The sequence below is a fragment of the Plectropomus leopardus genome, chromosome 5 (assembly GCF_008729295.1).
Source record: "Plectropomus leopardus isolate mb chromosome 5, YSFRI_Pleo_2.0, whole genome shotgun sequence".
Classification (NCBI taxonomy): Eukaryota; Metazoa; Chordata; class Actinopteri; order Perciformes; family Serranidae; genus Plectropomus; species Plectropomus leopardus.
In genome coordinates, this window is record NC_056467.1 from 16,123,605 (window position 1) to 16,151,025 (window position 27,421).

The 27,421-nt window shown below is 39.8% G+C and overlaps 2 protein-coding genes across 2 annotated transcripts; one reads left to right on the top strand and one right to left on the bottom strand.

Annotated features, from left to right (window-relative positions):
- Window positions 1-943: 943 nt before the first annotated feature.
- Window positions 944-26,689, bottom strand: cpda (carboxypeptidase D, a). Its single transcript, XM_042486136.1, has 21 exons — window positions 25,933-26,689; window positions 23,216-23,463; window positions 15,286-15,428; window positions 14,402-14,571; window positions 13,552-13,973; window positions 13,195-13,386; window positions 12,456-12,623; window positions 11,993-12,102; window positions 11,698-11,800; window positions 10,831-10,973; window positions 10,565-10,734; window positions 10,163-10,465; window positions 9,239-9,434; window positions 8,899-9,034; window positions 8,561-8,707; window positions 8,287-8,385; window positions 8,131-8,195; window positions 7,800-7,931; window positions 6,796-6,981; window positions 4,930-5,032; window positions 944-3,843 (listed from the first exon to the last, which is right to left on the bottom strand). Exons 1-21 carry the CDS (start codon window positions 26,580-26,582, stop codon window positions 3,617-3,619), a joined length of 4,113 nt encoding a protein of 1,370 aa, XP_042342070.1. The 5' UTR covers window positions 26,583-26,689; the 3' UTR covers window positions 944-3,616.
- LOC121942849 (uncharacterized protein C22orf31-like) lies at window positions 5,247-6,352 on the top strand. The gene is made up of 2 exons (XM_042486137.1): window positions 5,247-5,576; window positions 5,723-6,352. Exon 2 carries the CDS (start codon window positions 5,732-5,734, stop codon window positions 6,251-6,253), a length of 522 nt encoding a protein of 173 aa, XP_042342071.1. The 5' UTR covers window positions 5,247-5,576; window positions 5,723-5,731; the 3' UTR covers window positions 6,254-6,352.
- Window positions 26,690-27,421: the final 732 nt, after the last annotated feature.

The following is a 27,421-nucleotide window of genomic DNA, read 5'->3' on the forward strand; positions in this document are numbered from 1 at the left end:
TAGACTCAAAATGGCCACAAGGAGACACAAAAACACAACAAAGAGAAGCAAAGGAACTGTAAAGACACAAAATATCTACAAAGGGGGCAAAACAATCATAAAGGGACAAAAGCGATGGAAAAAAATACACATAATTATCTCTAAGAGACACAAAAGGATGAAAACCACAAAAGATGCATAATGACTACAGAGAGGCAACAAAAATAGAGGCAAAACACCACAAAAGTCTATATGTCTTGCTTTTGTGTAGGATAGGAGGTGGGGCCCTTTGCATAATTGTGTCCAGGGGCCCATTCTCTCAGTATCCACCCATGACTGTATAACCCACCCGAAAAGCCATTGGAACACATAAGAGCATACCAATCTCCTCGATAACCTACCCATCTACCAAGTAGAGCACCCACTTCATCAACTACCACTACCTGGGGAAACACAGATTTAATAACTGATATTGCATAATGTAAGTATGTATATTCAGCAGTGAATATAACAGAGCAGTTTGTCAAAATACTACAGGTGAACTAATAATTATCTATTATTTATAGATTATACTATTTTTGGTGTATGACTGAAAACACACACCAGATTTGGTCCAAACAACATCAGCATTTCATTCATAACTGCTGACAATTTAAAGGATATTAAAATGTTCATTATATGACTGTAGTAAGCCTTTGTGGGTAAATGAACTGCACTTTCATAGCACTGCACGGACAAAACACTTTGCAATGCCCCTCTTTTACCCACACGTGTACACGCTCAGATATTAGCCTTCAAGGGCAATTTTAATTCATTTTCTTGCTCAAGGTCTGACCTGAAGACAGGAGCCAAGGATTGAGCCACAAACCCTTCAGTTAAATGACATGTTAGATCCTCTGAGTCACTGTATCCCCAAATCTCCCTGGTTATTAAAAATAATACAATGCAACACAGAAGCAAAAGAGAAGCTGTGAGAGGTTTTATTTCATTGTGTTTTTATGAGGCTTTGTGCATGTTAGCATGTCATGATCACACACAGGTTTTTATTGAATGTTTTGTTGTGTGTGGACTCCTGGTTAACATACATTGCATTTAATTTCTAATTCACAATTGGCAAACATTATTTACAGTTGATTCCAGTTCATATAAAATCTTCACACCAACACTGCGTGACCCTGACACACGCTCAACTTTCAAAATTCATACACACGCATTCATAGACACAGTATAAGAAAGAAAAATAATGTACAAAACTGTCTCTCCACACAGATATCAGGTTTAACTGACAACAGCTGCATTTATTAAAAGGAGAGAATCTCTTCTCAAAGGAAAAGTAAATCAAGGCAAAATCTTTAGTCAACAAGTGTGTATTCCTTCAAAGTATGTGATGGAAAACATGCCAGGCTCACAACTTATGAGCCACATGATTTTAATGACCCAGTGCAACAATTTTAATTCGATTAGGAATGGTTATATTTGCAGATCTAATGTAAATATTAGCACACATTTGGTTTTTGGAAGTTCACCTGATTTTCTGAAAGATGCTTAAAGTTAAATTTTTTTCACCATATTTAACAAAAAACACGCTTCTTTGATTCATGTGTATACACATCTCAAATGTTGTCATCCAATGACTAATGATCTTTAACAAAACACAAATGAGAAATGGTCCAAAATCCAGGCCATAGCTGCACCAATCCAGTGCAGCTATGGCCTGCCTCTCAAGTAATTTATTAGATTTGTCATTTGGATGCCATAAATTCCTAAACACACACTTCCCCAAGCATTTGTGGATAAGTAAACTGCCTGTGCTTGCTGACTTTACTTGCACGAGACACTTCAGCCCCCTACAAGCTGCATGCGCCATGTATCACATGTAACTAGCAATATTTCAATGGTTACACAGTGCAGCACATTTTAAATTAGTAATACCAGGAACATATTTCGCATAATGTTGGCCATCTTTTTATGCTCTTTACGACAATGGTTGAATTATTTCCAAAACATTAATAGTTCCAAACCATTTCTGGGCCTGGAAAAGATTTTTTCTAATATAACTTTTCCAAGAATTTCATGACAGTGGGAAGCCTGTGAACAATTATGTACTGAGCAGTTTTAAACTAATGTCTAAACTGAACAAATTTCATAACTTTTTCTCATCTTTAAACCACATTTCAGTCAGATGCATCATGATTTATATGCCCTTTCTTTTACAATAAATTTGACAAATGGGAATATCTTTGCACTGGATCTTTAAATCACGCAACTTGTGGCTCTGATGATGATTCCTAGACAGTGATCAGTAATGGACGGACAAAGGAAGAAGGACTTTTGCACTCTGAAGTGTTGTTTAGTCGAGGAATAAACACATTCAAATGACAACAAAACAGATAATCCTTGTTGTGAGACATGGTGAGAATGCACATCCTTTACCAAAAACAGATTCAGTGTGACATGCATGAAAGTCAGCAGTTACTTTCCATATCTTACAACAAAACTTCACTTAAAACAAAAAGGGAAAAAAATACATTCTTGTTTTATGATTACATATTTAGAGATATTCTTTTCTTGGCCAATGATATGGGACGATGCTTACTCTCCATTTAGTGCAAGTGACCTCCATTCATACATCAGAGCACCCTGCACTTAATGAGAAAGGGTTTCATTCAAGCATTTCATTGGTAACATATTCTCCCTGATGCTTTAAAGCTTTTGAGAAGCTCGCTCCCATGATGATGATTCTGGCCGCAACATTGACTCACTGGAAAAATACAAAACTACTGAACCCAGGCCGGCCAGCCTAGAGTCACCTGTGCAGAAACAGTGCAACACTGGAATTCAGCAGTCATTCAATCAGACTTCTCCTACCACCTGAGTTTAGGATGGATCAAATATCTGTTCACTATGTTGCTGCTTTCTGTCACATACTATAGCCCGACCGGACTGTAAACTTTACAGAAGCCAAGGCACAGAGTTGGATTCAGTCTCCCGAAGATTCAGATGCTTCAAAGTGGCAATGCTGTCTTGGATAAAGACACAGATCAATCACAAATTTAATTTCCTAGCTCAAAGCGGTAGTAAAAGAAGTGCACGATATCAACAAGGAGATTGTGTGAGATTAATCACTTCCATCCAGGGTTCATTACACATCCAGGAAACAAGAGTTTATTTGGACTTACGGGCTGGAATCCCTCAGCCAGGCAGGACAGGTAGTGGTCTAAAAGGGCACTCTTGCATGGCTCGGAAATGAAAAAGCTGTTGAACTCAAAACCTGCTATCAAAGGACGGATGAGGGTCATAGTTGACCCAACCTTTATTTCTCTCTCCCTCTTTTTTTTACCACCTTCTCTGTCTTTTTCTCCTGATCCAGTCAGGTAGAGATGAAGCACCCCTTCAGTCTGGAAACCAGCAGGATGCTCTTAAAAGTAATAATTTAGTAGCACTAACAACTGAGTGACTGGGAGTGAGTCCTTAGAGCTTGATGGTACAACAGAACAAAGTGTCTTTATCACTCATATCTTCCTCATAAAGAAAGACAGAGATGCTGTCTAGAGTTTATCTTGTTCCTTGTTGGTTAAATTTAAGGGGGAGATCAAAATAAAATACTGAGCCAACAGCCAATCTGGTGCAATGGTTCTCAGATTTTGTTGGCGTACAGTGTCTCCTCATCGCTTTCACTCTCGTCCTGAAACTCATGTGCGAGCAGCGACTTCTTGGAGCCCATGGAGGTGAGCCGGATCTCGTCATCATAATCATCTCGATGCTGTCGCAAGCGGTGGAAGCCATCTTTTTGTCGATTAGACTTAGCTGCGCACACACACCAGATGATGCATGCCGTCACCACCAGCGCTGTCATGGAGGCCGCTGAGATGAGTAAGAGAAAATACACGAGTCAGCATGTTTGCATACACACAGATTCAAGCTGGGAAACATTAAAAGACCTAAAAAAGGATTCAATCGCAGCTAAAATTGATCATCTAAAATTTTGTTTTAATGATTAAGAACACAAAACATAAGATAGTTCTTCAGTCTTCTTGACACTCTTTTAAAGCGTTTAAACTGCTTGTAAAAATAATTAAAGGAGATTTATTGTGTGCCTTAACAGTATTTCAGAAAGGGATTTGTTATTGAGTGCATGTCATCTGTGTCAAGATCACAAGACTAACATACTAAAGAGAGTCAAAAACAATTTAAGAAGACACTGATTTTAGATTTAGACTTGTACTTAAAGGTTTTTAGCAACATTTAATACTTTTACATGCACACTAATATTCAGAATATGACAATATTCTGAATTCCATTCAGTTCATGTAAACAACATTTTCTGTTGTTATTCCCAGTTTGACCTTTGACCTTCTGAATTTCACATTTTCCTACTGAGACATTTGGCATAAGGTGTTATTCTGGTTTTGGTAACATTCTCTGGACATGTAAACAACTAGGGTTTTTACCCCATTTGCAACACTCGGCCTCTAGCCTGTTTACGATCAGCTCTGTGCATTGTCATGGAAGAGTTGTACACAAACCAACAGGAATTTGCAAGGCTGTGGGGGCATGGCAAAAGAAAAGTCCACCTTTTTGTTTGGAAGGAGGAACACTCCTACTTTAAAGCACCTTGAAAGACTTAAATATCAACGGGTTTTTGGATATGTGCTACGATCTTAACACCAACTTTTTCAAGAAGGTGGTTGAAGGAGTGAAAAAGAAAGGCTAAGTTTGCATGGTTGAACAGATTCATCACTAATGGCAAGCTTTTAAAAAAATCCCATTATCTTGCACAAAAGCAAAATGGCACAAGCTGCTCCAGCTGTTCCACTTTTCCATATTTTGATGTGATAAACAACATGTTAGGGTACATGAATTTGAGTATGCACTGCTGCATGTGAACAAAAATATTTGTGTAATATTCATTTTCATTTGCCATGTAAACATTTTTGTAGACATGCTTACCTGCACTGGCCACCACAAACTCTCTGGGCAGGCCAAAGATGCTGTTGTCCATGTCAAACTCAATGATAATGGAGCTTGCAGCTTCATAGGAAGACACCACCACCTGCAACACATCAAAATCCTTAAATGGGCCTCTGAGCCTTCATGAAACATGGTCATAGTGGGATGGCCATTCACAGTATAACAGCAGAATTATGTCAAACATCACAATCAAACTTTTTATATTGGTTGTGGTAGCCACTGAATATAAAGTTCTACCACATCATCTCATCCACTCTTTCTGCACATGGAGCTAAAACTCAAAGCATCCTACAAAAGTGGGGTTGTTGATTACCTAATTAGGAGACCTCATTTGCAGGTGTGACTGCTTAGTATAATCTGTTGCAGGTTCGGATTTGAGAACTGACTCATAAAAATCCTAAATTAAACAGCTATCTTCTGGGAGGTATATTGCAAAAATGTCAGAATTCACCTGTAATTTGCTTGACTTTTCTCCATAGCAAGTGAAGAAGTGCCTGTCATTTATTCAGTGTCATTATTTGAGTGGAGTATTTTTAAAAAATGGAGGAAAGAGACCCAAAGCTGAAGAAACAGACCTGATTCAGTAATGTGGCCTGGACACAAACCCAAAAAGTTGTTGCAAAATAGTAAGTGCACCTTTTGATCCTAGTTTCTTTCCTGTTTTTTTTTTCCGTCATTACTATGGTTTACTGGTTGTTTTCTGACACCATAATTCATAGCAACCTACAGAGGCACTTGAATCCACTGACACTAATGTCACTTTGATTTTCAGAGGAGTGAAATGCGTCCCTATGGCCTGCGGCAGAGTATTCGATGTCCTAAGAAATATGGGGAGACTATTAAAGAGAGGAAACTCATGTCGGCTCCATATTATGATTTGGACATATTGTGTGAGCAGAGTAAAGCAGACCCTCAGAAACCGCTGGATGACAGGTATATAAGAAATGCTGCCATTCTTCCAGAAGTCAAACTACCCCACAGCGTGCCTACTACTGAACAGAAGACCTCCGGCAGTGTGTCAACCAGCCAGCCAGGACCTCTGATGATGCACGGCTTCACAGTACCAGAGTACCAGCAGACGTATCATTTAGTTGTGGACCCCCTGCTCTTCAGGCCTTGCGGGCAGCTCGCAGCCTATGGTCTGGAGCTGGGCCGTAACATTAAGGAACATCTGTTTAAAGAGCTGGCCTACCCCACACTTCAAATTTCAGAACAACAAAATGGAAAGGTGGAGGTGATGGAGAGATTTTGTGTGCTTCGCCCTACACCTTTTATAGATGTAGACATTAATGGGGAACCATAGTGATATTCTTCCACTGACTTTCTATAATACGAGTGTGATATTTTTTATTTATGTGTCTTAAGACTTTATTTTGAATTTAGAATTTTCCTTAAAATGTAATGTATCAGCTGAATTTATATTTCAAATGTTTAGTGAAAAAAGATGTCAAATGTTTGACATTAAAACTCTTTATAAACTGTAAAAAAAATTACAAGACCTCTAGGACAAAAATCTGTGAATGCTGCATTTTTATTGGCGTTTGTATCCGCATGAAAAGGGTTCCTGTTTTGTTGGTACTGTGTGTATGAAACCACCTTTTTAACACGGAACAATATTTGTTTTGTAACACTTGATCATAAAATTCAATGTTTAGAACCAGATAGTGTGGGCCTCTTGCTTTACTCAGCATTGTCATCCCGTTTAAATGCTCCTTATGTCACATCTTCAAAACTTTTTGTTTTCATATCAGGTAAAAATGTCTTGAATTTCCCCAGTTGTTTTTATCTCTATTATCTATCTATTTTGTATGCATTTCAAGTGATCATTACGAAAAAGCTTTGTACCTCTTGACGTTGCTGTTGGTAACCATCCGCAACAGCTTCAATGTTGTGGTTACCAGGAGCCAGTAGCGCATGGAAGTAACCGCCCTCTGCAGTAAAGACCCTCACTCCCCCGTTCAGGACAATGATTGCCCCAACAATAGGCTTTCCACTTTTGTCCCTCACCACACCACGCACCCCTTTATGAACCTGGATGGGGTAGAAACGGAGGGAAAATTAAGGCTGTGTGATGATGGAGAAAAATGATAATATAGATTAATCAAAAATCTTAAAATCCTTGATTTGAGTATGTCATATTTTTATGTCTTTTATACACTTGTTGAAAAGGGACGATTCACACCAAAATCAATACTACATGATTTCACTGTCACTCTTAATGCTATGTACCCGTCTAGATTGTTTTGGTGCCAGTTGCCAAGTGTTGGAGGTGTCTGCTTTCTCTCCAATATATTGGAATCAGATGGCACTCAGCTTGTGGTGCTCAAAGTGCCAAAAAAATACATTTGAAAAGCTTTTTGTCTTTTTTAAAATGACCCGGTTGTTCAAGATATCCACAGACCTTTTTGTGAGCAGTTTCATGTTTTATGTTTTTCATTTTCTTCTACTACACTACACCTGCCAATCATGTTACTGCGCAGAAGGAACCGTGCATCTACTGCTAGCTTACCTAGCACCACTGAGCAAGGTAATGTCACAATGATTTCTGGAAAGAGAAATTGCTGTTGAGTTTTTTTTAAATGTATTCATTTGGCGCTTTGAGCACCACAAGCTAAGTGACATCTAGTTCCACAGTATTTAAAAGAAGGCAGACATCTTTATGGGTGATATCTCCAACACTCTGCCACTAAAACCCAAAACAATCTAGATTAATAAAGAGGAGGAAAAGGTAAGAGGGAAAAAAATATACATTTATGACTTGGGGTGAACTGTCCCTTTAAAACTGGAGCGCTTACTAATCCATGTGTAGGAATGTCTCCATGTTGTGGTGATAAAATCTTGCATCATACCTCCACCAGCATGCTCAGAAGAGGCTTCTTGTTCTCGGCCCAGAACGTGGGCAGCTGCTCAGCGGGAGGGAACAAACAGCAGCCACTGTACACTGTGATCTCTGGACAGTGGCCAAAGTCCATGCTGAAGTCCTGGAAGGAGATGTGTAGACACAAGAAGACACATAAACTGATTTGACAGATATCCCTAACTAATTTTTAAATATTTTTTAATATTTAATGATTGCTTTTACTTTTCAGATCATAGCTCAAAAAATCGTGCAGTAGCAGCATGGACCCAAACTTAACTGCAGAAGCTGGTTTCACAGACACTGAGGGTGGACAGACTTACCTTCATGCTCCCCATGTGACTTTGTCTCTCTGCTGCCCTCATAACTCCATCTGGGATGTTGCCCACTGAGTCACAGAAAAGTCCCATTAGGATATTAATGACTAATTCAATACCAATATGACAACAATGATTATTAATAATTCTTAAACTACATACTTTGCCCATTATTTGAACATCCAGTGTCCCCGAGGTGCATCTTGGGGTGGTTGTTGGCATAAACACTTGCCAAGTACTTCAGTGTGCCCTCATTTTCAACTGAAAAAAAAAGAGTACATGAAACCACACAGCAAAACTTAATTCTATTAAGTTCCATTTAACAGCAAGTAGTCTTGAAATAAAGCATTATTTATCCTACTCTTTGCAAATTGCTGCTGTATGATGTATGTTTATAACTACATATGAAAAGCTTGTAGGCTGTGAGGAAAACTACCAGACTGGACAGGCTTGTCATAAGGGTAGGTAGCCACGAGGGAGCCTCCATCGAGGGCTACAGACAGAGTGTAGCCCTTGTCCAGTATCAAGTCCATCATGGCTCTGGTCTCTGGTTGGGCCTCCACCACACGCTGTGACGCATTGCCTATAAAAGGAGGAAAACAGGAAATGTTTGCATGCTTACCTTCTTATGGCAAGTGTATGTGCAATGACATTTGTTTGTGTCGTTCCTAACAAATCTGTGTACAAATTGTAGTTTGAATAAGTCGATGAAGTATTTCTCTTTTGTCTCTGTCTCTCAGTTCACCTGCACACACACAAATCCACACAACTGACCAAAGAAATCTGTGTCCAGATCCTTGCCACGAGCATTGGTCATGCCCTGGTTGGATGTGCACTGCTTCTCAACAGCCTGTTCTCGTCCATCTGGGTTGATTGAAGGAACAATGACAATCCGGGTCTCATTGATCAGCTGAGGAAAGGAAACAGAGAATGAAGAGTTACAGGCGGGGCTGAACCACATACCGTGTTTACTGATATGATTCCATATATGCAGAGAGTGCAGACTTTTCAGAGAGTGAACAAAGAACTTTGTGTATTCCTACATGAAAAATATACTACTTCATACAGTCCAGACTATCAGTACACTATATTTCCTAAGACACCCAAAACTCACTCTGGTGATGGCTGGGTTCTTGCCATAGTTGATACAGAGGAAGGCAGCAAACTCCAGCAGCAGCTCTGTGCCCACTGGGGCGTTTCCATGGATCCCTGCTACGAAGCGGATCTTGGGCTCAGACGGTTCAGCTTCCCCTGGTTTATTGGAGATTTCCAGAGCCCAGATGGTTCGAAACTCCACACTTTGGCCCAAACTGGACACAGAAAAGACAAAATCAGAATATATATCAGAATTTTTGGCATACAGAGAATGAGAGGTATAGAGGTGTGATGTCAAACATTTGTGTATCTTTCGGGCCCTGAGACATCAAGCTGATGGTGGGCTGTTGGTCAGTGTTGGGCCATTGGTGAGCGCCCAAGTTTTTACAGTGTGTCCTGCACCAATGGTAGTAATCCCCCCTTTTAGGGCTTTTTTTCAGCCAAATTCAGCATATTGAAAAGGTGTCCGAGACGGAGGAGCCTACTTGTGAGTGAAGTCAGTCTGACTGGCAGTTTAGCTCAGTGGACGAGAAGAGCGTGGGAGACTGAAACAAACTTGTTATGTTACATAATATTATGTTTTTAGCAATAGAGCTCTTTAGCAGAAACGGATTGTAATTCTTTGTGTTGTTGTTCCTAAATCTGTCCTGCTGGCCTTCAAGTTTCCCTTTGTGAATGATGAAATAAGACTACTGCCTCCTGCTGTTATGAGGACATATTTTCTCTCATGCAGGTGCAGAACATACATGTTATTTGGCCATTGCTGTAGTCTTTGTAGTGTGTTTAAGTGAAACTTTTTTTGGCTGAGACACAGGCAAGGCAAAAGTCGCCCTTCGTCACCAGTAGTGCTTTGATGTCAGTTTGGTGTGTGCGGCGAATTAAAAAAAAAATGATGTCGGCTGGTTCACATACAGGACATTGGGGAAGAGAAAAGCCTGCTTACCTGTGTAAAGATGTTATTTTGGGAAAGTTAAGTGTGAGTCCTCTTAAAACACCAGACAGCTCTTTGTAGCGTCTGTAGCGGAAGCTGCTCTCTGTGGCCGTGCTCCTGACCAGCTGCTCCAAACCCTGGCCCAGAGACAGGTCCTTGATTAAGCTCTGGAACTCCTTCTCAGATGGGTTCTGTGTGGGTGGGGGACCCTTAGGAGACTGGCCACTAGGCTCTGAGTGTACACGTGTCAGTCTGAAGTCCACCACCTCTGCTCCTTCCTTTGGGACTGTGGCGTAGGTCCTCACAGGTTCATAACTAGACAACAGAGAAAGTTGGAGACATTGTAGCACAGAAATATATAAAAACTTAATGATACTCTCCTTGTTTTTCTTCTTCTTGAAGCCTAAATCTTACCCATGAGCGGAGGCAGTGATGGAATATGTCCCAGGGGCCAGCAGTCTCCAGTAGTCCCCAGTATGAGCTGTGGTGATGTTGTGGTCTATATCCTGCACACTAATGGTAGCATTGGGAATTCCTGTGCCATCCCTAATGTCAGACACTGTGCCCTTAACTCCACGGTGAACCTACAGAGACACATAACCACATACACGTGAGAAGATGCAAAACTGAGTCGAGTAAGAAGAAAGCTCACTGTTAAGTTAAGAGTCTTGTTTTATTACCTGGTGTATAAACTGAAGCAAGGCTCGTCTGTTTTGTTCCCAGTATTTTGGCAACTCCTTGGCCTTGGGGTACTTCACGCAGCCCAGCTCGATGGTCACCTCAAAGCAGTTTGTGTTTAAGTAGTTCCAGTCCTGCATGCCACCTGGAGAAAAAAGTGCTCCTTTACACTTCATCTCAAACTTAAACAAATGCAAAACTGTGTGCCAAGTGTAAACTCCTGGTTGGGATTTCTTCAGTGTTCATTGTTCAGGAGGATTTAACATGGACCTGAATTATCTGCAATATGGTCAAGCTCGTAGCAGGTGGGCTGCAAGCCCAGCACCTGCAAAAGTGTGCTCACCTTTTTTCTCTGATAACTTAACATACAGATGTTCAGGAGGTTTTTACCAGGAGCTGAATTATCCACAGAGATCTCTTCTTCTTCAAAACAAAGGGACCCAGTGATTTAAACTGGTAAAATCCCAGATAAAAGCTGTATCACATTAAAAATCAGTGTTTTTCAAACACTGTTCAGTTGCGGAGTGGCTGCTAACTATGGTGGCCAACGCAAAAACTATATTATTATTATTATATTATTTTCCATTTCTGCTAATAGAGCCCCCTAAATCCTACACACTGGGCCTTTTGCAGACAAACCAGCAGACTTAATTGTAAATAAAAAATATTTATCAATTCTAAGTATTTTGAAGCCACAAAAGATAAGTTTGAATTGCACAGAGTTGTGGGCAAAGCTTATTTTCAACAACTTTTACATATAACGTGTAGAAACTACAAAACTAATATATAAAAGGGTGATTTTGCTGATCTTCTGTGTGAGAAAAAGGAATGTGGCAAGTGTCAAAGAAGTATGAGAGACATGGGCTTACCAGGAACACTGTACCAGTTGGCACCGTTGGTGATGCCATCCTCAAAATATTCATTGGGGTACAGGTCCTCACAAGGGTGTCCATTGTGCATCAAAGGATTCTCCTGCACACACACAAGTCACAACACAACAATGAGTACTGTTGTGGTCAAGCTTTCAAACTTTGTCTCTCCACAGATTCCACAAAAAGCCAGTGGCTTTTATCTGTCCACATTTTGTTGTCAATTACAACATGAAACCGCATTCAGACAATATCCCAGCCTGAAAAGGATCCAACAGCAACAGTGTCCAGTTACCTGTGAGTAAGCACGAGACAGCTGCTGAAAGACTTTGTCATCAGGCGACTGGCTGTAGTGAGATGTCCCATCTTTGTCATCATCATAGGGGTAGTTGACCACCAGGGAACCTAAATTCCACAACATAACCGTATGACAAGCTAGTAAAATAACTATGAATAACTGGTTGACCTTTCATGATCTAGTCTTATATCCAGATCTATTTTTATTTTTTTTAAATCATAGCAGAAATGCTGCAAATTTATTGAAGTAACATAAATACCCAACTATGTGTTTTGTTACTCTCTCTAAATGTTTTTTTTTTTTTTTTTTCTTTCACACAATACAAGCAAAACTTTACACACACGTACACAATACTTCTTATAGATACAATGAACAGACGAGAGTCTAAGTCTACCAAATAGTGGCACCAATGGTGAAAGACAACAATCTTTGGTACTAAAAGCTCATAATAAAATAGTACCTCCGTGGAGGTTGGCTGACAGGACGAAGGGGATGCTCTTCAGCCAGTTCATCACAGCTATAGTCTCTGGCTGTCTGGGCTCTGTGATGGTAACAAACTGGTCTGGGAAGTTGCGGTTCAAGTCAAAATTGTTGCTGTTGTTGCGCCCTTTGTAGCCTTTTACATCACCTGTGAGGAAAAAGTAATAGTGATTATAAGTCCCCTGTATGCTGAAAACCACTTTTTAACAGAGTCAGGCCAGTTTTAACTAACTTAACACACCTGATATTACTTTTAATTATTTTCCTGTATAAATAAATAAATAAATGAAACAAAAATTAAATGTATCTGCAACTGCAGCAAGTTCCTGCTTAAAGATGTACACAAGCTCAACTCCATCTCCCCTTCACTTCCTTCCTCTGAATGTGGTTTGCTCACTTTGTGTGTTCAGTTTCACTTACTTCTTCTATAAATTTGAGCAGTTAGCGGCATACACTCAAGCAACATTAGTCAACTGATTGCAATACAGTTTAAGTCCTGAAATGTTACATCTTTGCTTATTTATCATGTAACACCAGTGTGACCTGGACACTACAATATCTGCCATCATCTTATAAACGAGGTCCATTCACACTGATGTCAAGACATTACTTGACTTCAGTCTTGGCAGAAGGATCACATCTGGAGAAATACTCTGAATTAAGCATTAAGCCCTGTCATGTGAATTTAGCCTGAGTTTGTGCCCATGTGTGTCCCTTACCTTCATTGGCTACCTCATAACCGTCAGGGTTCATAGAAGGCATGATGTGAATGCGGGTATTGTTGACCAAATTAGTGACCTCTGGGTCAGTACCATAGTTATGGCACAGGTACTCAATGAGGTTGAGCATTAACTCTCGGCCCACCACTTCATTGCCATGCATGTTGGCGATATACTTAAACTCCGGCTCACCTGATATGGAAACAAAAAGGAGGTCAGAGGGAAAATTCCTAATATTGGAAAACTTAAACTTAATGCCAATGCACACATCACACAGAAAATTTAAAGGGCAAAGTTACATGACATGTAAACAAAAGGAAGCATCCCAGCTCCTTTACTCAAACGGTGAAAGCGTACCATGCTCATGGATGGTGGGGTTGTCTGAGATGACCATAACATACAGCTCATGGTCTTCCACAGAGCGGCCAACAGAGTAAAGATGGGCAATAGAGGGAAACGCGCTGCTGCACTTCCTTAAAAACAGCTCCATGTCTGCGTAGTTGTGGTGACGAAATTCCTGAGGCTGGATGGGCTGGTAGTCAGGAGGAAGTAAAGGAGGCCGGCTCTCACTTTCCCCTGAAGGAGCCGGCTGGGTTTGAATGGAGTCAGAGGAGTCAGTTGGGGTGGTGGAGAGGCTTGGGTCATTGGTAGCTGGGATGGAGTTTGTAGTCACAGTGATGCCACCTGCAGCCTCATTGACCACAGGAGCCAAGGTAAAGTTCAGTTCTGTGGCTTTGCCCTCTATCACCTGGACACTGTGGACCGTCATTGGTGTGTAGCTGTATACAGTAAAAAAAAAAAAAAAACACATGCTTGAGTACTTCCACTCCACCTCAAAATCACTTGGAAGCACCAAAATTAGATGACAATAACAAAAAAATTATCAGTGCCTTTTAATCTCTCTACTAGGAAGAACCAATGAACCTGTGATACATATATATCTTCACTTCAAGAGTTACTCTTCAACTCTGTAAGAGGAAGTAGGTGATGTTATGCATTCCTTCAGTGCTGCACTTGTGGGAAACTGTGGCTGAGACATGGACACTGAGCCTCATTGTTTTGATCGTATGGAGCACAAGTCGACTCTCATCTTTCTTTGCAGTGAAATTTGAAACCTGACATTTTTTTGGCATTTCTGTAAGCCCTTTGATGCAAAGCTTATTTTTGAAAACCTGCTTTGTGAAGGACGTTCATTGGTATTACTCACCCCAGGGCAACAGCTGTGATGTTGTACGTTCCTGGAATTAGAAGGCGGTAGTAGTCCCCATATTTTCCTGTGGTCAGGTTGTGGCGAATGCCTGCCACCACAATGCTGACATTGGTGAGGGCAGTGCCATTGGTGGCCTCTTTCACATAGCCACGGACACCTATATGGACCTGGAAGACAGTGGTACTGTAAATATCAAGGCCATCTTGCTAAGCTAGAGAGATGTTTCACCAAAGCAGCGATTTCCACTTAATTATATTACATGTTTGGCTGTAGCTTGTTTTCTTTGTGTGTGTGTGTGTGTGTGTGTGTGTGTGTGTGTGTGTGTGTGTGTGTGTGTGTGTGTGTGTGTGTGTGTGTGTGTGTGTCCTTTTTATGATCATCCTGTGTCCCCTCTCTGAATTTTGAGGATTTTGCAAAATGTCAGATCAGATCAGACTTATGGATTAGAGGAGCAACCTCTGCAGAGGTGAGTGAAAGCAAACTTTCTTTTGCTGGTTAGAACCAGCACTGGACCGTGCAGGGCGCTGTTCCCATGGGAACGTGGCCAGCTTCATCTAAATTTTGTTAAAGAATGATAGACAACGCTAAAGCTAAATGGCCTGACAAATTTTTAAGTTTCACTTACAGTGCACTCCATCTGTGCCCAGAGTACACTCAGTCGCTTAATTGAGAAAGAAACACAGCTACAAAAAAATCTAACTGTGGCAGAAAAAGCCTGATATTGTGGTGGTTCACCATAAATAAATGAATGTGTGGGGAAAATCTGCAAAGGTATCAGATAGGGTTTGATTGTGGAATTGACATTTTAAATAAACAGGTTACATTTTAACTGTAATGACTACTGATACATCGTTACCCCTTTTTTTAGCTATAAGTTATACCTTCTCTATGTAGGCCAGTAGGGATTCCCTATTCAGATTCCATTCCTTGTTTAACTCAGAAGCAGGAGGATATTTGCAGCAGCTCAGCTCCATGGTGATTTCCAGACAGTTCCCATAAAGGTAGTTGTAGTCCTGCATGCCTCCTAAATAACAAGACAGACATAATTAACAAATCGTTCTAGAAATGGCACAACACATTTAATCATATAATAAATAAAAGAAAATGATGTGTCTTAATAGAGTAAAACTTTTGTGAATAACTTGTAATCATAAAGTCAATACTTCTACATACTCTGATTCCTTAAATTTGACCCCCACTGGTGCCAGGCCAATTTATTAAACCTCTGTCTGGAAAGGCTTGAGCCCATCTTTGTCTCTTCAATGCCACTGTTTAAACATAGTGTTTAAAGTGGCAACAAGCCATGACATCTGCAGCAAGGCAAACAGAGAGGCACAGGAGGGCAGGCTGTTTGACCGGCTGTCCCACCGGAGCGACAGCAGGCAGCCAGAGGCTCCCGAGCTGGAGGGTTGCCATGACTGCCTGCTGGGAGGCTGCAGGAACCCAGAGAGACGGCCACCTTTTGCCACTCTGCAACGGCCTTAGTGAAAGAGCTAACACACCAAATACTGACAAATAACTTCAGCGGGGCAACCACCCTCCCACCACCCCCAGTGAGGAGGACATCGACCACACCACAACAGAAAACGACAAAGACATTCTTTGACTTATATGACTGCTTTTCTTTGGGTCTCTGTAAATGTATTCACAGTGTTTTAATGAAAATGGTGCACCCACAACCCTAACACTTTACCACAGTTAAATATGGGATGCAAGGTACTGCGAGTACTGCTTTACAGCCCATTATTCACACTTCTGCCCATTTATTAACAATGTGATTTGTTTGATGAGATGATGAGATCCTGTTAATGCAGTAAAGAATATTACGATGCATCCCTTACAAGCTAAGGAGAGCAAGAGCTGCAGGCTGTTATGGTACACTCCTTTCCTCTGAGAGCAGGCGTACCAAAATATACACCACAAGCACAAGTTCCTGAGAGTCATCCTCGGTCAAGCAACAGCTGTTCAGCGGTCTGAAACTCGTTGAGGGTGACTGGCTGCCAGGTCATTCACTGGAGACTATAAAGTGCAACTTCAGAAGAAGTGAAAAACTCTTAATGGCTCATCTAATGCATTTCAGACGTGTGCTCCAGTTTACAATTTTGTCCTGATCTAACAGAACAGATAGTTGGGAGGTTCCTAGCGACTAATTTTCTTAATGTTTAAACAGAAATTTAAACTTAGACTACTCGACTAGTTTAAAAGTAAGAAAACACTTAAAAATATATATTGTTGGAGCCATTTCGCATCATTTATATTTTCAATAATCAAATCCTACTTGAAATGTCACTCTTGAAATAGTAGAAATGTTTAATCTACTTATCAACTAATCACACACATCCCAAACTGTATGGCCGCTGCCATCTTGCCCTGGTGATGTCACTTAGAGCCAGAGTCTGTGCAGTGTCAAGTTCCCACAAACAGACCAACTGCAAGCAGCGCCACTGACTGCGAACGTACCGATTAATTCATACAGCTATTAAACATGACATTGAAGCCTCTTTTTATAGCATTAATTAAACAATGATGACCAAACTTATCAGCAAAATTAACACTTGAACAAACATCAGCAAGACAGGAACTACCTAAAATGACAGAAAACATCTTTGGGAAAAATGATATGAACTTATCAGTTTGGTCCATGTCCTATCTGCTAACACAAAGGGGGCGGGGTTTATGACCTATACTGCTGCCAGCTACCAGGGGGCAATTAAAATGTTTTGGTATCACTTTTGAAGAGCTGGCACAGTCTATGGGGCATGCCCTTTGCATGTCCCAGGGTGATACATCGACACTTAACTGCTGGATACAAACACTCTCACAAAACAATAAGGACCAGGCCCTCTGAGCTTATTTTGAAGGTGGTGGTGTGTAGAGGTGTGTTGGGGTTATTCATTAGAGGCTATACCCCCCTGTGGTGGCCGCAGAGACAGTAGGGTGCTATGTCAACCAACTAATCTTAGCCCTCTAAAAAAAACTTACCTGCTAATGATGAGCAAACAACACTAGATCTACATTCAGCTGTGACTGTGTGGAAATCCATACTTGGCTGTGCCAACAGGTCAAACGATACAATACCCTTTTATCTAGGACGTTAGGCGTCATCCTATGCTCAGTTACCTTAAGTGGCTCAAACTGAATCAGGTAGCATTTGCTTTAAACTAACAGAGTATGACAAACACACAGAGAGACTATGGCTGACCCAACCTTAAACATCCTGTCTATGTACAGGATCCAGCGACACTCCCTGAATTTGGCAGGAAACCACCAGCCAGACAAAGGAGCTAAAGTCACTGGTGTAGCTGCCTTTAGAGAAACGTTTTACAATGATATGACTGCAGTTTAAAGTGACGCAGCATGAAAGTGCAGCTATCTGAGCATTCTCGGGCACCTCCAGGGCCTCAGATTATCACAGCATACAGCTGTATTTCCATACAGTAAAATGATATAGTGGACCTTGTTCTCTTGCATGTCTCAGGGGCAGTGACGTGTATCTTTCAGCACATACTGAAGCACCACAACATATGCCTACAGTTTATTTGAAACGATTTAGTCCGTGAGTTCATACAATTACACATGAAGTTAACACTGTGCATGTCAAAAAGCTAAGGAAACGCCTAAAACCAGCAATATACATTTTCAATAACACCGGTGTCCTAGTTCTGTGCTGAGAGTTACATGAACTAAATTACAGCTAAAACGTAAAGGACAGCCTGCGAGGCCAGGGTGTGTCAAAAGATTACGAGTCAAGATAACATGTTATGCCGAATCATTATTTGAAGCCCTGAGCGCCACACAAAAAATCTCCTGTCCCTGACTCCTGTCCCTGACTCCTGGCCCTGGCTCTTTGCCTGGGCCACTTATTATGTCACACAATGTCCTGACCGTTTCCATCATCTGCCATTAGCCCAGTTTTAGCGGTGACATTTTGTCCACTGAGACATGTCAGACAGATACAAAGACTGTCTGTGTGCGCAATTGTTTTACACTTTTTGATGTCTGTCTTCACCTTGAGATTCGCACATTGTTGCTGCTAAAAGCTTTAATAAGCGGCTCATATTACAGCCTGAACTGGCCTGAATGCTGGCCGTTTTAGTTGAGAAACAGCAACAACAAAAGAGGTAATCTTCAACTGAATCAGCCATTCACTAATCAATCTGCTTTCCATTACTGGTGACAAATAAAGCCAATATTTACACTGATCAGTATATGCAAACTTTTGCTGTCATTTAATAGTGTGTGCTCAAAGTTTTGTCAATGATTTACAGCTCCGGTTCCTGGTGGTAAACGGACAGCGTGACATGTAATGACATCATTCTTAAGGTGACCTACAGCAGTAAAAATACTGTTTGTTTTAAATACTCCTGATACTATGTGTCAGGACGTTTCAAACACTGGCTTACAGAGTGTAAAATTCTTCCCAGACAGTTGGTCAAACAAATAATCATCATCATACTGCCACTTCAGAACAGTGCAAACACAGACACACACTCATACTTAAGGGTTAAAAACTGGGGACTCATAAACTTAAAATATTGGCTTGATGGATCATTCAAGTGTTGAAATGATTAAATTACTGTAAACTGGGCACAAAAAAAAACATTTCTGGGAGGGGACACAAATGAAACGGAGGATTAGAGCTCCTGTGCCAGAAAATTTAAAAGTAAACTCAAAATTACCTCCTTTCTGTTTTTTGTTGGGGGTTTTTTGCACCAATTTGTGTCTTTTCTATCTTCAAATGTCTTTAATTATGGTTTAAATGTCTTTCATATCAGTAAATGTACACACTCGACATCCAACAAGGAATAATATGAGAGGAAAAGAGCTGCTTGTTCTGGAGAGCTACAGTTTAATAAGGTCAATTTATCAACCAAGGTAAATGCATGATAATTAACGTGAAAGCACCATAGGCTATATAAAATAATGGGTGTAGCCACTGTGACATCACCCATTGGTTTGTGGACTCGCGTTTTGAATCCTCTTGTTCAGTGGTTTAGCCATCAGCATGCAGTCATTTTTTTTAAGTCAGAAGTAACCATGTTTGAACAAGTCAGTGGAGCTTTGGAGGAGTGAAGGGTGGATCTGACTCAGACTGTGGAGATACGTAGCAGACAGCTGACTCAAAGTATCCACACCCTTAAATATGCACAACTTTAAGCCTTGATATAATGTAAACAGGTAAGTTATATGAAAATTAGCTATAGAGACCAAAACTGTTTTCGTACCAGGCTATAAACATTTATTTCTGCTGTAAAGATGGGTGATTTAACACGGGAGTCTGTGTGGATTTACTGGTTTCTGGATCTAGTCTCAAGTGGCTTTTCTAGAAACTGAATTTTTTGGCACTTCAGCTTCATTTTTCAGCCCCTGAGGTTACCGTTTGGATAACACTAACTGGAAGACACACTATCCTTACGTAAAATTTACTACAACAAGGCAAATCTTAACAGGAAAAGCAGTGCAGTAACCTGAAGCCGCAGACTATTTCACCACCACCTGCAAACTCCACCAGTCAAAGCAACAAAACAAAAGTAGCTGATCAAGTTCCTGCCTGTGATACAGAACCCAGATGAACTGTAGAAGGTGGAGAAACAGCACAATCTGTTTTTAGTAAGGTATTAAAAGACACTAAGAGGATACACACACACACACACACACACGTAATGTATATATATATATATATATATATATATACACACACATCCTATGAGGAGTCAGAATATTCAATCTATTAGGCCATAAGCTTTAATATGCCCTGACTAACTGTCATGGTAAACCTGTCTGCTGCTCTAACTCGCTCAGTAATTACAGGCTTTGGCAGAATTACACGATGAGTGGAGCACTCTGAGCTTAAATGACTAAAATATGACTGAAATTATTTTTGTTACGTATGATGAATCAGTCAAGTCTCTTCTATATCGCTCTATTTACACAATCTTTAAACTGATTTAACAAGTTACACAATGCAGCTCTAAGATGTGTGATGGCACTCAACATATCAGTGATCTTTGCTTTATGTTGTTTCTTAACTGAACTTGTTAAATGAGGAATTATAGCTACTGGTCATGCTGCCTCTGCTCTAAGCAGCTTTGAAGAGCAAGTTGTTCAAGTTACTCTCTTGAGTGTATTCTAAGCTACTTTTCTCGGAAAAGGCTGATTTCTTCACTTGTGATCTGCAGAGAGAGAAAAACCTTGCAATAGCTTAAATGGTAACTATGTCCATTTTCAAAATCCATACATTATGCCTATGATCTATAAACCCTATGTGCACAGGACTAGTATTACCTGTGAACCACTGTTAGTTTGTAATAATTGCCGAGGTCATATGTGGTCTTAGCCTTGTGCAAATCTGTCATGACTATAGTTTGTCAAGTAAATATTCCACCGCAAATTACCTACCGTATTTCACCAAACATAGCAATCGTGATGTAATTATTCCTGTTCAAATCAGTGTCTTTATGATTTGGGGTCATACTTAAGTTTTGTGTTTTCTCCACACTTCAAATCCTATCAATAATTACAGAGATTGCATTGGCAATTATAAATGAAAGGGTTTTGGTGACAGCATTTTGCGTGCGGAGTGCGGAGGGCTCATCTTGCTCTGCAGCATGCATGCTTGCAAAACAAAATTTCAAATCAATCAGAAGAGAAAAATATAGAAAGATGATGAGGTAAATGATATGACAATGAACCCCATGCAAGATACTACTATACTTGATGCATTGATCTCATTTACTGTAATTTCAGTTGCTGTGCGTCCCTCTACTGACCAAAGCTGAACTGTACATTTGTACATTTACTCAAATACTGTACATAAGTACAAATCTGAGAACTTATGTTCCTCAGATGTTATTCGAGTATCTTACTCTCATGCCACTTTCTACTTTTACTCCACTACACTTCAGAGGGAAATATTGTACTTTTTACTGCACTACATTTATTAGATAACTAATTTAAAAATTAAGATTTTTGTGCACAAACCAAAAATATGAAAATATACAAGTGCAGCTGAAACAACTAGTCAAATAATTAAAAAAAAAAAAAGGCAAATATTTCTTTCATCATGTAAGTCATGTCTCATGCAAAAACACCATTTCATGGTTCCAGCTTCTCATATATACTTATTAAAGTATATTTAAATTTAAAATTCTTTTTTTTTTTGCATATGTACTTTTACCTTTAATACGTCAATACATTTCCCTGAAATCACATGTACTTTTATTATTTTTTTTTCACAGTATGCCTACGTCATTCTCACTACTGCAGAAGTTCCTCCTTTTTTACAACCTTTTTTGGTGTCGTGTCCCGAGTCTTTGCACACAGCACACAAAACCTGCCCTTATATAGTGTTTCTGCAGTGTTACCTATACTAATAGGGGACTTATAATCAAGTGGGATTCAGCATTGAGCACACCTGGGTAAGAGCAAATTTGGATGGTAAAGAGCATTGGATGCATCTGGAGTTGATTTCACATATCTTCTCTTACCAGAAAATTTAGGGAAAATATAAAAGAAATTTAGGAGAATGTTGCTGTGTGAGGCCCAGTGCGTGGCAGAAACGCTTCTGTTTCTTTAACCCACATTTAAAAGAAAAAGTTAGATTAGCACTGTACATCACTGCTCATAGTGCTGTGCCATGTTTCTGTACTGTGTAGAGTGGCGTTACAAATGAGTGTCGTTACAAATGGGTATCATATCTACGGGACGATGATATTTGAGGAAAGTACAAACTCACTTATCCAGTGCAAATACGCAGCATGAAACTCAGATTTGGAGGAGTAATTTCTGAATCACATGAGGTATTCAGGTAGTACTAGTCATAGGCAAATAGGGCTTAAGACGGTCAAAAAATATAAGTACACATTAACAACTCTCCCAAATCCAAAAACCAGGCTGCTAAAACTCAAATGTGTGATGTGATAGGGTGTCTGGAGCTGCTCCATAGATAATGAATGGTGCAAAATGTTACAGATGACACTGGACTGTTGTAAGTATCACGAACTATGATTATGAGCATTCAACAGATTAAAGTTAATTTGGGTATAAAAAATAAATAAACAAATAAATAATTCAATGGGTCCACAAAATCAGACTCCCATTCATTGTCTACGGAGCAGCTCCAGACTTATATACTTGATGCGTCAAAAGTTTGAAACTTCCTGGCTCTCTGGCTGAGAGAGAGTGAACTCATGTTCACAAAAATAACAATACTGTAATTCTTAATTTTGCTGCTGCTCCCCTTTAAGCTGTGCTACACCACGTGTAAAGGAAATTGTAATTATTTGTTCCTGAGTTTCCTCAAGCAGGTTTAAGCTTGTGCATACCACTTGTGCAAACCCACATACTGTATGCAGCGAACAACAAGTTGCATACTTGGCTTTCAGACGGGGAGATATCGCACAGTAACACAGGTTAGACTGTCATTACAAATGATTTGAACAGCTGTTTTACTTGGCAGCTGTTCACAACAAATGTAACACTTGAAGCAAATGAGAGAACAATTACAGGAAATAAAATCCTCTTATACAACACGGCTTCATTCAAAAAACAACACACCAATCCCACCTGGCCGCCTCCATGGAAAAACGTGTCTTACTTCTGTGTGTTACTTCTGTTAGCTTTATTAGAGAAGGTGTGAGGGTACATTTAAAGACACTTACAGCATGTGACTCATGTGGCTTGACGGTCAACTCAAGAACTACTGGTCACAGTTTTCTGATCACCACAGACACCAAGAGCGATTCCGCTACAACAACTAGTTTTCCAGCACTAAAGTGGGCATTAAGAACAAAAACAAATGGATTATCTTACCAGGCACATCATACCACTGCGCCCCATTGGTGATGCCATCTTTAAAAGTTTCATCCAGGGCGTCGGGACAGTTGGGCTCACCGGTCTTCATCACAGGGTGGTTCTGGGAATACACCAGGGCCAGGTAGCGAAACAGGCTGTCATCCTCTGCCTGGCTGTAGTGGCCCTGCTGCTGGTGGGAGGCTGAGTCATCAAAAGGGTAACTGGCAACTACAGTGCCACCATGCAGGTTCCCCGACAGCACGAATCTGGAGAGACATAGGTTCATTTAGCCTTAAGGGACAGATTCAAGTCTACCTAAATACAATACTTGTGTGTGACTTTTCCTACACGGAAATAATTTTGTTTTTTGAAGTTGCTTATAGGGAAATTCCCTTTTGCATGGCAGCACTGGAGTCACTTTTAAGGTTACATGTAGACTTAAAGTCTGGTCATACACACCATGTGATTATGGCGCTCCAAGAAAGCAGCTCATGCCGACTTTATTTTGAGTCATACTGAGTTCTCATAGCCAAAATGTTTGTTACTCGTTAAATCAGGGTAGCAGCTAATGATTATATTTTATTAGCGATAAATCTGCTGATATTTCTTTGGCCATTTATGGTTTTATTGAATATCTAATAGCAGAGAAGCAAACAGAAAAAAAGAAAGAGAGAAAGGGGGGTACAACATGTAAACAAAGTCCCCGGCTGAACTGAGCTTTAGACATTGTGTTTATATGGTATGCTACCCAACTATTTAGCTACCAGGACGCCACCCAAATATGTTTTTTGGTTAATCGACTAATCTAGATCAGGGTATCAGCCCCTTAAATATAAATCTTTTTAAAGACCCTTAAAAGAAAATAAATTAACCAAATTTAAGACAGATTTTAGACAAACCATCCTCTTTTCCATTGAAGTATTGCAGCTAAGAATAAAGTTAAATTATATTTACAGAAAAAAAATAAACATCTGTATCTTCAAAAACCAAACTGCAAACATTTAGGATGATAAAATATGAATATGGTACAGAGAATTATGTTTTATAGAGTTTTGGTTTTTGCTGATATATTTTTAAAACTGGAAGATGACAAATGCTTTGGATTGTGACGGTGTCTTCATGTCTTCTTCCATGTGGGATGGGCCAGACCGGCATGACACAGAAATAAAAACTAGCTAACTAAGTAAGTGAGTAACTGTTACTTAAATGTATTGCTTTTAAGACCAAATTTAAGACAGATTTTTGGACAAAGCAACTTTTCTTGTAATACTAGTATTGCAGGCAGTTATACAGATAAGTAATATATTTGTAGTTCCATGCAGAGGGAGGTTTTATGTAGGAATATGGTTATTAGAATGAGTTAGGTTAATCCATGTTGTGCCAACAGGGTAAGTGCAAGTATTAGGTAAGAAGACAGAATTAAGCTCAGCGGCAGGCTTAAAGATTTAACATTAGAAATGTGGACTTTAACTTGGAAGAGCTTGACTCGTTTTTTTACAAAAATAAATTACAAGATGTATATATAAAATTAGATCAAGTGTTTGTGGCAATTATGACCTCGGGACTTCAAATGAAAGACTATTCAATGAACTTTAAGGCCTTATTTAGATTTATATGACTGATTTTAAGACATTTCTGGACTTATTAATGTGAGACACCCTGTAATCATTTGATCTATAACATGACAAAAAATAGTGAAAAATGTACACCACAATTTCCTGAACCCAAAGGTGATGTCTTGAAATTGCTTGTATTGACCAACCAGCAGTGTAGTTAAAGGCACTTTCAAATAAGACAAAAAACACGAAAATCTATCACATTCCAGAAGCTGGGGGAACTTAAAGTTTTGCATTTTTTGCATGAAAATTGAACATTTTTTTTTATAAGGAAAAGCATTGCAGATAAAATTTCTGCTGACTGACAAATCTCTAACTGCATCCCTGTCTTCATACTAGGCCATTATGGTGATCTAGTACAGAAGTGCTTGACCTTATTGTGAGTCACACCTGCCAGCCTCTGAGGTCTGAAAGGAGACAAAGAACACAGTTGCTCATTGATAGAAATGTTTGACATTCCCCAAAACCTTCTCTGCGAGATACATATTAACAAAAAGGTGTTTCAGGTTAATGAAGTTTACTGAAGTCATTCCAGTCTTTGCTCTGGGCAACAGGACCTCAAACAAGACCTCAAACAACTATGTATTTATTGACACCTCTTTTACACTCTTTAATGTGTTTTACTTTTTTTTTCCGGTTACCTGTTATTTATTGTTTAGAGTATTTATTTTTTATATAAACTAATGTACCTCAAACAAATATGTATTTATTAACTATTTATTTACACATTTTAGTGTGTTTTTGCTGTTTTACTAGATGGTATATCATTTTATTATTTGTAACATATTTAGTTATTATTTTACTTTTTGCCGTTATACATTCATTTACCTCTTATCTACTGATCAGATTATTTTATTTGTTTAATCACTATTACTTTTATCTATCTATCTATCTATTTTTTTTATTTATTTATCCCCTGCCTCTGGTGTTTCCTCACTTTTGGTTGTGTTTCCTCAGTTCCTGGTTGAATTAGTACTATTATTTCAGTGCTTTAATTGATAAAAAGTCTTGCTTGTGTGTTTGTGTGTTTTAATGCATGAAGCAGTTTGCGTAGTCCGATAAAATGATGGATTCAGCTGTGGGTTGTGTGTGTGTGCAGTGTGACGATAAAAGACTCACTTTTTCTCCTGGATCCATCTGATCATAGCCATGACCTCTGGGACATCATCTTGGTTGACATGTGTCCCATCATACTGGTCAGGAAAGCTCCTGTTGAGGTCAGCATTTCGGGCATTATTTCGACCCCCGTTGTCTCCACCGCAGTCCCCCTCTCTGGACTTCTCAAAGCCGTCCGGGTTCATGCTGGGCATGATGTAAATATCCGTGGTGTTCACCAGCTCAGTAATACGCGGTTCCTCCCCATATTTAGTCAGCAGGTACTCCACAAGGTACACCAGTACCTGCCTGGACACGGTTTCGTCTCCGTGCATGTTCCCCACGTATTTAAATTTGGGTTTCCCTGGTGTGTCAGTGTTGGGGTCCTTGGTGATCCGCATCACCCAGAGCTCCCTGCCCTCCACAGACTGACCTATGCTCGACAGGTTAGCTATGTGAGGGTATTTCTGGGCTAAAGACTGTAAACGTCCGGTTAGGTTAGCATAACTGTAGTATTTGTTGTAAGTTTCAACCGTTTCCTCCGTCGAGCTGCTGACGCTTCGTGTCCGGCGCAGCCTGCCTTCACCGAGGGAGACAACAAAAAGGAGCAGAAAGGCGAAAAGTGGCACCCGGAGTTTCGGTGCCGAAGAGAGACGCTCCCAAATGCTCACCATATTGATGTATTTTCTACTTCTACACCATTCGGACTGAAAAATTAAACGGCAAACACGAGGTCCGGAGAGTTTGGCTCCGCAGCGACAGACGTATTTTTGCTGTCAGAGTCGGTCTAGTCTGGCCTGTGTTTCCATCCACTTCCGCTCAGCTCACAGGGGCGGAGCATCTTGGTGACGCCACAATTTAAGGTGGACTGGTGGAGTTGCACGATTGTTGAGAAAAAAGGACGACACATTCAGCAAGCATTTTTTTTGTCTTTACATTTTTTTTTATATCGTTTTAATTGCTTTGCAATTCTTCTATACATGTAGCCTAATAGTTCAGTGTAGTGTCAGATTTCTGTTTTCAACTGTAAAAAGAGGTTGTAATCGATACCATTCTTATCATAAAACTTAAAGCATCTCTTCTGACATCTCTTCTTTCTACATGAATAATTGAACCAGACAATGTCTTAAAATATTCTAAATCTATCAAAAATAATTTTATACCTTGGCATTCATAAATGAATAGGCCTATATTGTCTTGTGCCTGTTTTGGGACAAGAGTATTGTATGGATTGAACATGACAACAATAAAAACTAATTTTAAAAAGTTGCATGTTTGTTTTTCTCTTATCTTGTTGCTCTAATTTCAATAGGGGCAATATTGATTTTTCAGAGCAAATGCTGATATCAATAGTGATTATTAGTAGTTAATGAGACCGATTATTAATATTTGAAACAGATATGCATGCATGCAAAATGAAAATCTTTGTCAATATTTAGAATTTGGAATATAAAAAACTCCAACACACAAAAAAAACTGAAATGTTCAACATCATATACAGCCAGTTCCCAGC